Here is a 15,816-nt window from a genome sequence, read left to right on the forward strand (position 1 = left end):
GGCGCTGTGGCATAACGGGTAAAGCCATCAACCACAGTGCCGGCATCCCATATGGGTGCAGGTTCAAGTACAGCTGCTCCACTTCTGATCCAGCTCTCTGCTATGGCCTGGGAAAGCAATAGAGGATGGCCCAAGTGCTTGGGCCCCTGCATACATGTTGGAGACCCGGAAGAAGCTCCTGACTCCTGGCTTTGGATCAGCACAGCTCCAACCGGTACAGCCAATTCGGGAGTGAACCAGCAGATGGAAGAGCTCGCTCATTCTATCGTTCGCTCTCCCTCCTCTCTCTGTGTAATTCTGACTTTCAAATAAATAAATAAATCTTAAAAAAAAAAAGTACATAGATAAAAGCGTGGTAAACACAACATGAAGCATGTGGTGGCCGGTTTCTCAGAGACACCGCGGTAAGATGCTGATAGGAAAACATAGGCATATGTACTGTAAAACCCAGAGCAACTACCAAAACCCCACAGAAAGAAATCTACAGCCAAACACTCAGTAGTGGCACTATGAAAGGAAAACTAAATGCAAAGGCAGCTAACATGAGCCCTAAGAGAATGAAGCTAAACTGAGAGAACTGAGAGGAGACACATGAGAGAGACACACCTCTCTCAGTATCCAACAGAGGAAGTCAGAATAAAGATACCCCATGTCACCTCTACAGCCAACCTGACCTGACACTGTGGAACACTCCACTTATGACAGCATGACACTCATACACGCTCTTCTCCCAAGTGCACAACAAACAACTCCCAAGGAGACAGGGTCACAAAATAAACCTTACCAAATCTGAAAGAATCCAAAACACACAAATTATACTTACAGAATACAATAAAATCAACCTAGGAAACAGTAACAAAAAGACATGTGGAAAATGCCCAAATATTTGGAAATCAAACAGCAAAGAAGAAATATCCAGGGAAATTAGAAAGGATTTTAAATTGAATCAAAATGTGATAAAGCCAAAGCAATGCTTAGAGGGCAACTGATCAGATTAAATACTTCTATACACAATGGACAGGCATTTGGTGCAGCAGTTAAGCCACTGCTCAGGATACCCACATCCCATATCAGAGTGCTGGGCTCGAGTCCCAACTCTGATTCTGATTCCTGCTTCCTGCTTATGCACACCCTGGGAGGGAGCAGATGATGACTCAAGTAGTTAGGTTCCTGTCACCCATGTGGGAGATGCTGACTGAGTTCTAGGCTCCCAGCTTCAGCCTGGCCCAACCCAGATTTGCAGGCATCTGGGAAGTGAACCAGAGGATGGAAGATCTCTCTCTGTCTCGATGCCTCTGTCTCTTGGTCTTTCAAATAAAATTAAAATAAACAACAACAACAAAAAAGCTCTTGTATACACAAGAGAGATAAACCTATACAGCTCACAAGTTCTGAGGATGAAATAAAATTACAAATATAAAGCTAACTACATAACAGATACTCAATAAATACATAATGAGAGTGGGCCTTTAGCCAAGAAGATAATGGTTGAAATTCAGCTTACTTGGGGCTGACACTGTGGTGTAGTGGATAAAGCCGCTGCCTACAGTGCTAGCATCCCATATGGGTGCTGGTTTGAGATCGGCTGCTCCACTTCTGATCTGCTATGGCCTGGAAAAGCAGTACAAGATGGCTCAAGTCCTTGGGCCCCTACACCTGCAGTGGGAGACCCGGAAGAAGCTCCTGGCTTCAGATCAGCGCAGCTCCAGCCGTTGCGGCCAATTGGGGAGTGAACTAGCAGATAGAAGACCTCTCTCTCTCTCTCTCTCTCTCTCTCTCTCCTTCTCTCTCTGTATAACTCTGACTTTCAAGTAAATAAATAAATCTTTTAAAAAAAAATAAATAAAATACCTGCTTACCACATTCCTGGGTTCGATGCCCAGGCCAAGCTTTTAACTCCAGCTTCCTGGTAATGCAGACCCTGGGAGGTAGCAGGTGATGGCTCAAGTTAGTGGTTTCCTGCCATCCTTGTGGGAGAACTAGATTAGGCTCCTGGTTCTGGGCTTGGGCTCTGGCCTAGCCCTGACCATTATGCGCGTTTGAGGAGTGAACTAGAGGACGAGGGTTCTCTCTGTCTCTTTGAGACTCATAAATAAATAAATAAGATGAATAAACAATAAATGAACTGAACCAAAAAAGAAAAAACACAAATGTACAAATAAAATTCCAAGTTAGTTAACAACAGACTGAAGCATAATCCTGAATATTGAGTTTTTTCAACCCAATAAAATAACTGACGCCACATTCACTTGCTCTCTGGAGAAGTCAGCAGCAAGGATCTCTCTTCACAGGAGCTAGAGAGTGGTCAGAGCTCTGATGTAAGCCTAGGTAACACCTTCTATCAGCTGAACCAAAATGTCATGTGTGACAGCAGCACTTCCTCTTTAGTAAGCAGAGTGACCCACGCTCACTCCTCTGTTTACAGCCCAGTGAAATGTCACCTGGCACCACTGTGCCCGCGGTGGCCAGCACCCCCTAGCACCCCCAGCAGTCTCCTGCTGAAGGAGCTCACAGGACATGATGCAATGACTTCAGGCTGCCTCACACGCTCAGGTGTCCTCATCTCCTATACACGGGCAACTCCCTTCACACTGACAAGCAAGAAGGAAAGGGAGTGACAGAGAACGGGAAAGAACACGTTTATGGATGGGGCACCTACTGTCCGTGGGAGTACCCTGTACACGCTAATCCCTTCCATTTTCTCAACAGCTTAAGAGGAAGGCACAACCATCCCCAGATAGGAATGAGGAAAAGGGAAACTGAAATCCAGGCCTTGCCACCAACTCAAAATGGCAATCAGGACAATCTAGCCCCCCAGTACTTCTGCTCAGCAGGGTATATGGCAGAAGGCTCACCCCAATAACAACTGCAATTCTCTATAGCTCTGGTCAAGAAACTCTGGAACACTCTCAACTGAGCAGGAACAAACAGAGTTACGACTTCCAAGTTCCTATAACCAAGAATAACCCATGTACATTTGTGCTTCTAAATCTGTAGCCTACAATGCCTACCGCTTTGTTGTGATGAATGATGCAAAACCTACAAACCACAAGGGACAGGAACTGAGTGCTGCCTCTGTGACTTAACCACACCTACGTTTCCCAATTAAGACACCAAGAAAACATTTTTGACTGCTTCCTGCAAGATCAGTTGCTTCTGAAATTACAGCTTAAGAAACAAACGCTGACTACCAAAGCATTCCATCTTCTCCCAGATAGATGTCACTACTGGAAGCCCTCTGATCACCTCTACAAGCTCTCAGCTAAAATAAACATCACCACCAGCAGCCAGCACTCTTTACCAGCTACTGTGGCAAAACAGAACTTCTCTGATATACTGGGGTGATTGTCAAGCTTTCAACACTTTCATTTAAAAGCTTTTGAGGAACAGGTGTTTGGCCTAGCAGTGAAGTTGCTGCTTGGGAGCCTATATTCCACAGCACAGTGCCTGGGGCTGAGTCCCAGCTCTGCTCCCAATTCCAGCTTCCTACTAAAGAGCACCCTGGGAGGCAGTGGGGATAGCCCGAGTGACTGGGTACTTACACTCCTGTGGGCGATCTGCAGTGGGTTCCCAGCCCCCAGCGTCAGGCTGGCCCAGCCACTGTGGACTTCTGGGGAACGAGCTCAATGGAAGCACTGCTCTCTCTCACTTGTGCATTCTCACACACATATTTAAAAAAGGTTTGAGCACATCTACATACACATGTAACATAAGGGTGACCAAAAATACATGATAAAGATTTATTTATTTGAAAAGCAGAGAGAGGGACAGAGAGATAGAGAGATAGAGAGATAGAGAGATAGAGAGAGAGAGAGAGAGAGAGAGAGAGAGTAAGGAGGGGCTCCATCCACTGTTTCATTCCCCCAAACAGCAATGGCAGGGGTAGGCCAGGCTGAAGCCAAGACTCTAGAACTCCATCCAGTTCTTCCACATGGGTGTCAGGGACCCAAGGTGTACCAGTAGGGAGCTCAATCAGAAGTGTAACATGGGGCCTGCACCGTGGCTCACTTGGTTAATCCAAAGCCTGTGGTGCCAGCATCACATATGGACACCGGGTTCTAGTCCCAGTTGCTCCTCTTCCAGGCCAGCTTTCTGCTGTGGCCCGGGAAGGCAGTGGAGGATGGCCCAAGTGCTTGGGGCCTTGCACCCCCATGGGAGACCAGGAAGAGGCACCTGGCTCCTGGCTTCGGACTGGCGCAGCACTGGCCGCAGCGGCCATTTGGGGTGTGAGCCAATGGAAGGAAGACCTTTCTCTCTGTCTCTCTCTCTCACTGTCTATAACTCTACCTGTCAAATTTAAAAAAAAAAAAAAAAAGGAAGTGTTAACACCCAAGGCTCAAACTGGCATTCCAATACAGGATGCAGGCTTTGCCAGCAGCAGCTTAACCTACTATGCCACGCCAGTCCCTAAAAATTTATTATAAGCTGAAGCTCAAATATTTCCTCTGTGCAGCCCAGTGGACTGACACCCACATTTTTGCAATCTCCTTCCCTAGACCACTAGGGAGTGTCTGACAGGACAAGCAGTTCACATGCTGGTCACCCCATAACAGCAAAAACCACAGACCAACTCTGAAGAGTTTTTTACTTTGCTTACTAAAGGTATGAAACTGTTATACAGAAGTATATGCTTAAAAACCTAGTGAAAAAAATTTGAAAGTCTCATTTAGAATGATAGTCAAATGATCAGTGGTAAACAATCATCATGTTTAAAGCAGTTCAGGCTGCACCATTAACAACCACAGTAGCAGAACAGACGCCTGGGCGAGCAGGCCAGCATCTGCAAGTGGCTACTGGCCTTTTTTAACTGTCCACCGGCCTTGTCCCTTAACCCCTGCACAGCCAGGAGACAATTTCTATTACTTATTGCTGCTGGTATCAACACAGCAACAGGCAGACACTGAACCAGGGATTTTAGACACAGGGCTTCCTTACATCTTGACCACCCTCCAGGAGCGGTATTAGCATGTCTACCTTGCAAGGGGAAATGTGACCAGCATATGACTTGAGCAGAAGCAGACAAGGAGTCTCATCTCTCCAGACTACTGCCAGTTCTACTGGCACAGCGGTCTGCACTAGTGAGCACTTCATACTAACAGGCTGCTGCTGTGGATTTTCTCAGTGGAACTATATTCTTCACACCTCCCATTCCCACGGTGCTTTAAAAAACATTTTCATAGTAATCATTTCTTCAGTTGATTCTCTCAACAAGCCTGTGCAATCTGGAAGCTATATATATTTACTACTAAATATAGAAATATCAGGCACAAACACAGGAGCAAAAGACATACCTGTTCAGCATACAAGAAAAATATATGGGTGGAAGTACCTTTTAGTCAACAACTCATTCAAAAACAAAATTGCTTAAGTTGGCCACTTCACCAAAAACAGGATCTACTATTGTGTAACAGTATCTGATACAGGAACACAGAACGCTAGCATTAAGCACATGTGAACAGAAACCACAGCAACTGGGAAGCTATTCTGCAATCACAAAAATGTTTGAGAACTACCACCCAAAAACATGCTTAAATTTGCAATGCAAATATCTCTTTATCTTAACAAGTCACAGAACCGCGGCTTTGAAATGGCTGTAGATGTGCGGGGGAGTCTCTCGTCTCCAGCCCACTCCATTCGGCACATTTCTGGGGCAACAGTGTTCGCTAACTCTACCACCAAAGACTGAGCACTTGCAATGTGCCAGGTGGTCTTAATATGCTATTTCATTATGTCATTGAATGTCTCAACAATTATCCTCCCCTTTTTACAAATGACAACACAGAAGATCTCAGTGGCTACACAGAAGCTACAAATGCAGAATTCAGACCAAGGGCTGCCTGAAACGCAGTGATGGCATCCACACTATTCTAACCCCCTCACCCACTGAACATGTCTCACACACAGTGACCACTTAATCTGACTGCTCTTATAAATACTGTGCTGGGCCAGCAGTGTGGTGCAATATGTTAAGCCACCACCTGCAACACCAGCATCCCAGATGAGCCCTGGTTCGGGTCCCAGCTGCTCCACTTTGGGTCCAGTTCCCTGCTAATGCACCTGGGAAAGCAGTGGAGGATGGCCTTAGTGCTTGGGCCCCTGCACTCACGTGGGAGACTCAGATGGAATCCTGGTCTCCTGGCTTCAGACTGGCCTTCCCCTGCCATCGTGGACATTCAGGAAATGAACCAGGAGACAGAGGATTTCTCTTTCTCTTTTTCTCTGTAACTCTGCCTTTCAAATAAATAAATCTTTAAAAATACATACATACATGCATACATACATACATACTATGCAAAGAAGTAAGAATCACGCCCAAACTGCGTAAGACCTGCAGACCCTCTTAAGTAAGTACGATCAAGTGCCCAGAGCTAGATTACTTAGTACTCTCCGGCTCTGACTGCACGTGTGCACTAGAAATCCAAGAGCTGGGTTTAATTTACATGGAAACCACTCTGCACCTACAATGTAAAAGACAGCGTTTTGTCTCCTTCCTAACTGCCCGCATCCTGAGGATATGATGTATGTATCTCACTGAGAAAAGCAGCCATTTTACTTCCTCCCTAAGTGGACCCTTCCTTTATTTTCCTAGCATGCTGAATCTCCAATTTCCCCTCCCTCTCGTTGACACCCAGGGGGTACTAAGATTATATTGTACAGGAAACAATTTTCTGCCTGCAAGCAAGAAAAATGGACTTCAGAAACACAAGGGAGGAAACCAAATCTCTCCCCATTTTCTGTATTAAAAAATACAATAGGGGCCGGCGCAGTGGCTCACTTGGTTAATCCAAAGCCTGTGGCGCCGGCATCCCATATGGGCACCGGGTTCTAGTCCCGGTTGCTCCTCTTCCAGTCCAGCTCTCTGCTGTGGCCCGGGAAGGCAGTGGAGGATGGCCCATGTGCTTGGGCCCCTGCACCTGCATGGGAAACCAGAAGGAAGCACCTGGCTCCTGGCTTCAGATCAGCACAGCTCCGGCTGTAGCAGCCATTTGGGGGGTGAACCAACAGAAGGAAGACCTTTCTGTCTCTCTCTCTCACTGTCTAACTCTGTCAAATAAATAATAATTAAAAAAAAAAAAAACAAGTACAAGAGATTATCTCAAAAGTGTTTGATTATAGGTTAATTTCTTTACATCTTCCTATACATCTTTTCTTAGTTTTAACAATAAATATATTTTTTCATGACAGGTATTTACTAATTTATTTAGGAAGTTTTCAAATACATATGAAAAGAATAAAAACACAGTGAGCCCAGCTCCTAGCAGGCAACTTTCACATCATGATCAAGCCAGGGCCAGCTCTGCCTCTTCTACACACCGCCACTTCCCTCCCTACCCCAGTGGGTTATTTCAAGCAAACCCCAGATGTCACATCATTTCATCCAATAAATGTAGGTACTTATTTGTATCTCTAAAATAAGGGCCTTTAAAAAAAGTAAGATACCACAAAAGCAATATCACACTTTAAAGATTAACAATATATATTACTTTTTTAATCAGAAAAAAAGTCAAGAAAATAGGATATTTAAAAGACAAAAACAAAGAAGATACTTAGTAGTATCACTGCCCAGACAGCGCCGTGGCCCAGTCTCACTGGACAGGTCTGGTCGCACCGCAGGCTGCCCTTTCAGGCCACAAGAGTAAGTGGTGACAGTGACTATCTCTAGTTATCAGTGTTTCTGGGGTTTACCTGTTGAGAACTGCTTCCTTGTCTCCCAGACGACTTTTAATTTTACTTGTCAGATAGTCCAAAAAGAGCGTCCAGATATCCAAACAAGAGAAGTAACCTTCATGAGTAGGCTATGGTACAAAAGAAATCCAGACAATGAGATTACTTCATGCAACTATTCTTCAGAAACACACACACCAGTGTTCATTTCCACCAGAATGGTGAAACCATAAGCCTAGACTCCCTTAGTTTCCTAGTAGTCCTAACTAGTGGGTTTTAATCCATCAACTTTCACCACTGGGCCCTACTGAACCTAACAAGGCTAGCATACCAGGTAGCACAGTACTGGGGAGACACCTGGCAGGACAATCTGAGGGCAAAATGGGCCAAGATCTTAAAGCCTGAGGCTGGTGGAGAAGGCTCTTCCAGACCAGGCAAGTCAAATCTGTTTTAGAGAAAAACCAAGATCCAAGAACAAGAGTTGTTCAAGATCAGGGTAGGATCAGATCCTTTTGCATCCTAGGTAACTTGATCAATGGAGCAAGTGAGCCCAGAAAATGGTTTGTTACCACCAAAAGTAAGTTCAGTGGCTCCAAAGGTGACAGGTTTATACACTGAGAGTCTGGAAAGTAACATTTGCAGACTCCCAATGTAAGAGACTGAAAACTGAGCTCATTAAGTCTGACCCTCAGGGCACTGTCACATTTGCAGAAGTAGGGCTGTCAAACAGGCTAACAGCGACCTCTAACCCAGTAGTGGTGGGCACAAAGGGAGAAGGCAAGAGCAACCATGTAGAGCCCATGCCTGAGTTACTTTCTCAAGAGCCTTACGATTCTATTTCACACAAAATTCACGCGCTACACTCTCCAACACATGAGCCTTCCCACACACATCCATTTTCAACCTGTGGCCCCGGATCCCTGACACACCCACTCGGATTCTCACTACTTCCCAGAAGCCTTTGGCTTTGCTAGTGACTGCCTCACTGAACTTCAAACTTGGGTCAGGATGAGACAAGGAAAGAAATAATGCTATTATCTTCTTGGATCAGTTTCCTTCAATTGATGAGCCACAGGAAATCCCAAAGTTCCAAAACCATAAAAAAAATTTGCCCAAGGGAAAACATTGGGTGTAGCATGCAGTGAGAGTTCTGCACCTAAGCTGAACTCTGAGCCACAAAAACCATAGCTTAAAAAAACAGGTGAGGGGCCAGCGCTGTGGCACAGCGGGTAAAGCCGCCACCTGCAGTGCCGCATCCCATATGGGCGCCAATTTGAGTCCTGGCTGCTCCACTTCCGATCCAGCTCTCTGCTATGGCCTGGGAAAGCAGTACAAGATGGCCCAAGTCCTTGGGACCCTGCACTCGTGTGGGAGACCTGGAAGAAGCTCCTGGCTCCTGGCTTCAGGTAGGCGCAGCTCCAGCCGTTGCAGCCAACTGGGGAGCGAACCAGCAGATGGAAGACCTCTCTCTCTCTGCCTCTCCTTCTCTCACTATGTTAACTCTGAATTGCAAATAAATAATAAATCTTTAAAAAAAAAAAAAAAAAAACAGGTGAGGTCCAACCTCACAACCCAAAGGGTAGCCCTAGAACACGACTGTGCAGCTCCATGAGGGCCACGGACAGGAGCAACTTGAGGAAACGAGACGACCACACCCTGTCTCCACCTCATACCTGGCAAACCAGGACGTCTGTGACATGAAATGAACCAGGACAACAAGCAGGAGCCTATCTAAGAAGCCATGCAGAAGTGATATGGGTAGCTGGTCAACTTGCTGAGCCTCCCTTGAGTGAGCTGTCCTTCCTTCATCTGAAAATACCCGCCAGTCTCCTCAATGGAACACGCCTGGTCAGAGCATGCGCAAGCGCTTTTTACAAAGCAACACCACGTGAATCCAGCCTTCATGGCCACGTCAAAGTACTTTACAGTCCTGCATGCCATCCGCATGGCTTCGATTAAGGAACAGATTAAGGATTTCCTGTACAGCTCAAGACTGGAAGCAAAGGTTAGCAGACACAGCCCAGCACGATGTGGAACACCACCGTTCACATTCAGACCCGCATGCTGCGCCGGGCCCAAGCTGCCCCTGACCTGAACGGCAACAATCACTGCACACACAGGTTGGGAAAGGCAAAACATGGCAGGCTGACTCCACATCTGGAGTCACTTAACTTTCCAGGATCTTCATAGACCTATTTTTAAATGTACCTGTATATATGCTCAGGTTTACTTTTCAGATTTCAGGGCTAATGGATCACTGACATTTTTAAATTTTATTCATTCTTTTTAAAATTTTATTCTTTTTTAAAATTTTATTCATCTTCTCACTCATTCATTTGTTCACTTATTTACTTATTTAAGAAGCAGAAAGAGACTTCTCACCCACTGATTCACTTCCCAAATGCCCACAACAGCCATGGTTGGGCTATGTCAGGCAAAAGCACAGCAAAACCAGAGGGTTCTGGTAAGCAGTGAGAATCCAAGGGGATGTATCAGGACTGCGGGCCACAGGTCGAAACAGATGTGTATGGATGGCAGTAACCTAATTACCTGAGCCGTTACTGCTGCCTCCTGGGGTCTGCATTAGCAAGAAGCTGGAGCCCGGTATCAAACCGAGGTGCTCCAACATGGCAGCGGGTGTCATAACTGCTACACTGCTCCCTGACAGGTTCTCTTTAAGCAGCTAAAGGGCTTACAGTGTTTAGCTTTGACTGGCATTGATTTATTTGATCTAACAGTCTTGGAGAGCAGAAAGATATTTGTCTTCTTCTCATCTTAAAGTAGAGTCACTTACACCAAGGTGACAAGACAAATAAGGAAAAGAATGAGAACAAGAATGTGGCTCTTAAAATCCCTGATCCAGGGCACGTACATCATGGTGTCACAGTAGAGCTGTAGCTTGGGACGCCACATCCTTTATGGATGCCAGTTCGCAACCTGGCAACTCCACTTCTGATCCAACTCCCTGCTGATACCCTAGGAAACACAGTGAAAAATGGCCCAAGTGTTTGGGCCCTTGCCACGCACATGGGAGACCCTGATGAAGCTCCTGACTCCTGGTTTGGGCCTGGCTCAGTCTTGGCCATTGAAGTCAGTTGAGGAGTGAACCAGCAGGTCTGGAAGACCTCTCTCTCTGTGTCTCTCCCTCTCTTTGAGGCCTTCAAATAAATAAATAAATAAAAAGGTTCATGGTATGGCCAGCACTGTGGCGTAGCGGGTAAAGCTACCACCTGCAGTGCTGCCATCCCATATGGGCGGCAGTTTGAGTCCAGGCTGCTCCACTTCCAATCCAGCTCTCTGCTATGGCCTGGGAAAGCAGTAGAAGATGGCCCAAGTCCTGGGCCCCTGTACCCATGTGGGAGACCCCGAAGAGACTCCTGGCTTCTGGCTTTGGATCAGATCAGCTCTGGCCACTGCAGTCATTTGGGAAGTGAACCAGAAGATGGAAGACCTCCGTCCCTCCATCCCTCCGTCCCTCCTCCCTCCCTCTCTCTCTCTCAAATAAATAAAATAAGCTTTCAAAAAAAAAAAAAAAAAAAAGGAAGAAAGATAAATGAAGAGGGGCTGACGTTGTGAGTTAAAGCTCGACATCCCATAAAGCAGCAGAAGATAGCCAAGCAGTCGTGCCCCTGCCACCCATGTGGGAGACCTGGATGGAGTTCCTGGCTCTTGGCTTCAACCTTGCCCAGCCCCAGCCATTGCAGACATTTGGAGAGTGAACCAGCAGAAGGAAGATTGAGATCCATTGATCTCTCTCTCTCTCTCTCTCCCCCCCACCCTATGTAACTCTGCCTTTTAATAAATAAATTAATCTGTTAAAAAAAATGCAGAAAAGGAGAAATGGTTAAAGAAAGACACAGTAGCACCACTCTTGGTCTTCTTATTGATCTTTCAAAATGTTTACCAATACTAAAACTTTAAAAATTTTAAAAGACAAAAATATTGAGTACTCATAATAACTATCTAGATAAAAAGAAGCAAGACATGTTCCCACTTTACAGACAACAAAGCTATGAGAAAATAAGACCCTACTTTTAGTGAATAGGTAAGAGCTTAAAGCTCTCTCTGGAGACCATTTAGTTCTTGAGTCTTAACTCAAAGAACTCCCTGCCATCAGGCCTTGATCCTGGACACGTGCCATCTTTGCTCTGCTCTGCCTTCCCAGCAGCCAATCTACAGTAAGCGGAAACAGGGCACCTGCCTGGTTCTTGTCCCTCTGCCTGACACTCAGAATCCCTTTCCATCTCGGCCTCAAGGACACCCACTCCCACAGTTAGCAAGTCTAGATCAGAAAGAAAACTTCCCATACAGGAAGACAGGAGAGAAGGGAGCTTGGCCAACAATACCTCTGGGTAAAGCGAGGACATGTGTCTTACTGCTCCCAATATACATGTATTTGTATATTCCAGTTCAATGGAAAACACATAGATATCTAGTAGGAAAAATTCATTAAAGACAAGCACTAGACAGGCCAGTATTGAGGCACAGTGTATGACGCCACATCCCATACTGGAGTTCTGGTTCAAGTCCCAGCTGCTCCACTTCCAATCAGCAGATAATGGTCCAAGGGCCTGGGCCCCCGCCACCCACATGGGAGACCTAGGTAGAATTCTAGGGCCCTAGCTTTGGACTGTCCCAGCCCCAGCTGGTGCAGCCATTTGGGGATTGAACTAGTAGACAGAAGACCTGTCTCTGTCTCTGTCTCTCTCTCTCTCTCTGTCTCTCTCTCTCTCTCTCTCTCTCTGTCACTCTGCTTTTCAAATGAATGAATCTTTTTAACAATGAGCACCAGGAATGACCCTGAAGTCCATCTTCACTGCAGTCAATATTCTTAAGTGGAAGAACTGAAATCTAAGGAAATTAAAGGCCTATTCAAGGACCCAGATCTAACAGACACACCAGAGCTCAAACACAGATCCCTTGGGACCAAGTCCAAAGGAGGAAGCATAGCAAACACATGCACACTTTAAAATATTTTTATAGCTTCCTTTCAGATCCCCTTTTACAAAGGGAGTAAATCTCCAGACATTTCCACCGAATTTTCCAGATAACCCCTTCTTTCTGACCTCAGCAATGGCTCCTTATCTCTCTCAAACCTGCTATCTTAACCTACCCACTCAACACTCCCTTTACCTGTCTATATGCTCTCAAATCCTCCTTTCTTCCTGGTCTCAACGTTTTTCCTATATCCAGCTCAAAATGGTCCCACCTCTGAGGCTCCGCTCTTACATCCTCCCCCTCTCACAACCTCTTCCTCACCTCTTCTGTTCCCCCCTAGGCCTGGGGAGCTCGGCGGGTTTCTCTTCTTCTTCTGCACTCCCCAGCCCCTCTGTCAGGCACCCTGACTCTCCTTCGGGCTTTGGTCCTCTTCCTCCTGTCCCTTCTCCCAGGAACGATTCACCCTCACATCCAGTACTCTTGTTCATACATGCCAAGTCTCGCTGCGAGAAAAGGGAATTTCCACACCAAACCCTTGTTCCAAATCCCCCACCACACACATACACTCCTTCCAGCCTAGAACTTGGCCTCTCTTCCAGCCTCATTCAGCCACTCTACTTTTAAAGCAGATACCCCACCGAGCCAGCAGTTTCAGTCCCTATCCAGGGCTGGGGAACAAGCAGCCTGTGGGCCCTCTATAGTCTGCGAAGTCATTTGGTCTGGCCCTGCCAAGATAACCACAGGTGGGACTCAAAATCCAATCACTCTATAGCAGGCTAATTTTTAAGTTGGTAATTTCATATGCTATGCAAATGATGTTATAAATCTCCAATGGCCCTTGGCAAAGAAAAGGTTCCTTACCCTTGCACCAACAGAACGATCTACCTGTATATCAAAAAGCACACAGAAGATGTTCACGGCAGCAAGAAGCATGGTCACCAAGAACTCACGGCAATCAAATCAGCAGTGGAGTGGACTTTCAGACAACGGCTTCCTGGACCACAATGGAAATGAACAAACTGCTGCCACACACCACACAAAAGACTCTCCCAAATGGCACAGCAAATCAAGAATGCAAATAAAACAAGCACATGCTATACACTTTCATTCTAAGATCCACCATAGGCGAAATTCATCTAGTGTTAAGGTCGATTCTAGGATTATTTCTGGAGAGAAGGGGGTAAAGTGACCACAAAAGAGCTTGGGAGGATTTCTGGGGTGCTGGTGACGTCCTATTTCTTACCTTAGATGGTGTGGTCATTTGGGGAAAATTAATCAAGCTGTATGCCTACTATTTATGTACTTCTCTGTATGAGTGCCATACTTCAACCAAAGGCTTTGTAAAAACACACACACACACACACGTATGAGGGACAGGCCATGACAGAAATGCCTACTGGGCTGTGGTGACTACTGCACAGCTGTATCAATTCACGTCACATCACTGAAGTGTACTATTACAAAGAGAGAATTTCATGCATGTAAAATTATACCTCAATAGAAAAATACGTCCACAGGAACACCAGGTCACTAGGCTAGAAACTCAGAGACAGACCCTGCTTGTGAAGGTGGTATGTCTTGCTCCTGAAATACGACAGGAGGCTCAAAAAACTATTTGTTAAATTGGAAAAAAAGAAAAACTGAACATCACCAAAACTACCTCTCAAGAGCTTCACCATAAATAATTTTGTGCAGAGTTTCAGTGAACAAAATAGAACTAAAGGTCCTAATTGCGGACTTTTTCTGTATTCTGCTTCTCTAACATAACAGTAATTAAGAGCAGACTCTGTGGGTCCAGTGCCTGGCTCCACCACTTGCTAACTGTGTAGCCCTGATCAAGTAACCCTTTGAGCCTGAGTCTCTGGTCTGGAAAGCGGGAGAGAATAACAGTCACAGTACCTACATCATAGGGTCACTATGATGACTACATTTTAGCTTTACACAGCAAGCTCTGTATCAATGTCTGGGAAATAAGGCTTACTCCCGAAAATGAACAAGGCAGACTTGTTTCCCGGGGAGGGAAGGACAGTTTTGGTGCTTTACCTGGTGAAACGTGTACTTGAACAAAAGTGTCAGAAACTCCACCACAGGGAATTGGGAGTAGGACTCAATTCTTCTTAGGTGAACACTCACAAAGAGCCGCAGAAAGTCAGTAAACTTCTCAACGTAGCTAAATGAGACAAGAAGACAAAAGGTGACCTAAGAAACCCAGCCACCTCCAGAGAAGGGGACTTAAATTCAATCCAAACTTCTTTCACAGAGAACTGTACAGCTTTATGATAAATTTTCAGTTTAAAAACATAAAGGCCTGCAGCAATTACCTATAGGACAGGCAACCCTTCATTCCATTACCACCTGAAACATAGCAGAAAGCAACTTCACTCCTCAGACACTGTCTCCTAAAGCCTTCCTAAAGCTAGTGCCCTCAGATTTCCTAACTCGTTCCTGTTATGACCCAAATGAAGTGAAGGCAGAGTTACTGCTCTAAAGCTCCCGGGCAGACCACTGCGCCATTTCAACTGACAAGTCTAGAAGGCTGGTGTTCCTTGCTAGGAGGCCAATATACTACAATAGTGCTCGCGTAAGAACAAGTCAGTTCAGGCATCCAGGGAAGGTATACTCAGGCTTCTAAACGAATGTTCATTTCCCTGCTCTGGCTCCCTGTGCTAATTAAACATAGCACATCCTGCACCACTCTAAGTGTGATTCCGAATATAAAGCAGAGTGCCTGGCAGAGCTGGGCAAGCTCGGGGACTATTTAGTCTGATGCCTCCAGTCTATAGATGGAGCCCAGTGAGATAAAGTGACAGCCCCAGGCCACTCAGCCGGCACCGGGGCTCTGGGCCCAATCCAGGATCTCTCTTTCCACATCACAGTGAATTCCCAATTCATTTGTATTCACAAAATCATTTCACAGAAGAGTAAGGGGCACGGCTGCAAGGGTAAGAGAGTTTTGTTATTAAATACACAGCACATCATCACTCCCACATTTCAGAAACTGTCATTTTAAGCCCCTAAATACCAAAAGGTGCTTAGAAAATGAGATGGACATACCCTCTTAAATTACATTTCAGAGACCAACAAAACAAAGGGAAGACTTACTAGGCCTTAGCCAAAAGTTAAATAATGGCTGAAAGCAATTCTAAAACTCATAACTGTAAAAGGTTGTTTTTCAGAGCAGAGGTATATGAAATAGGAAAGGAGAAGAAGAAA

The 15,816-nt window shown here is 45.6% G+C and overlaps 1 protein-coding gene across 2 annotated transcripts in view; it reads right to left on the bottom strand.

Annotated features, from left to right (window-relative positions):
- LOC133750211 (exportin-6) overlaps positions 1 to 15,816 on the bottom strand; it is a 123,467-nt gene that overhangs the window by 40,521 nt on the left and 67,130 nt on the right. For both annotated transcript variants that reach the window (XM_062179667.1, XM_062179666.1), the window contains exons 8-9: positions 14,647 to 14,773; positions 7,687 to 7,796 (exon numbers count right to left, since the gene is read on the bottom strand). In XM_062179667.1, the coding sequence (XP_062035651.1) occupies positions 7,687 to 7,796; positions 14,647 to 14,773 (237 nt within the window). The remainder of the gene's footprint in view (positions 1 to 7,686; positions 7,797 to 14,646; positions 14,774 to 15,816) is intronic.

Source organism: Lepus europaeus, chromosome 21 (assembly GCF_033115175.1).
Source record: "Lepus europaeus isolate LE1 chromosome 21, mLepTim1.pri, whole genome shotgun sequence".
NCBI classification, from domain to species: Eukaryota; Metazoa; Chordata; class Mammalia; order Lagomorpha; family Leporidae; genus Lepus; species Lepus europaeus.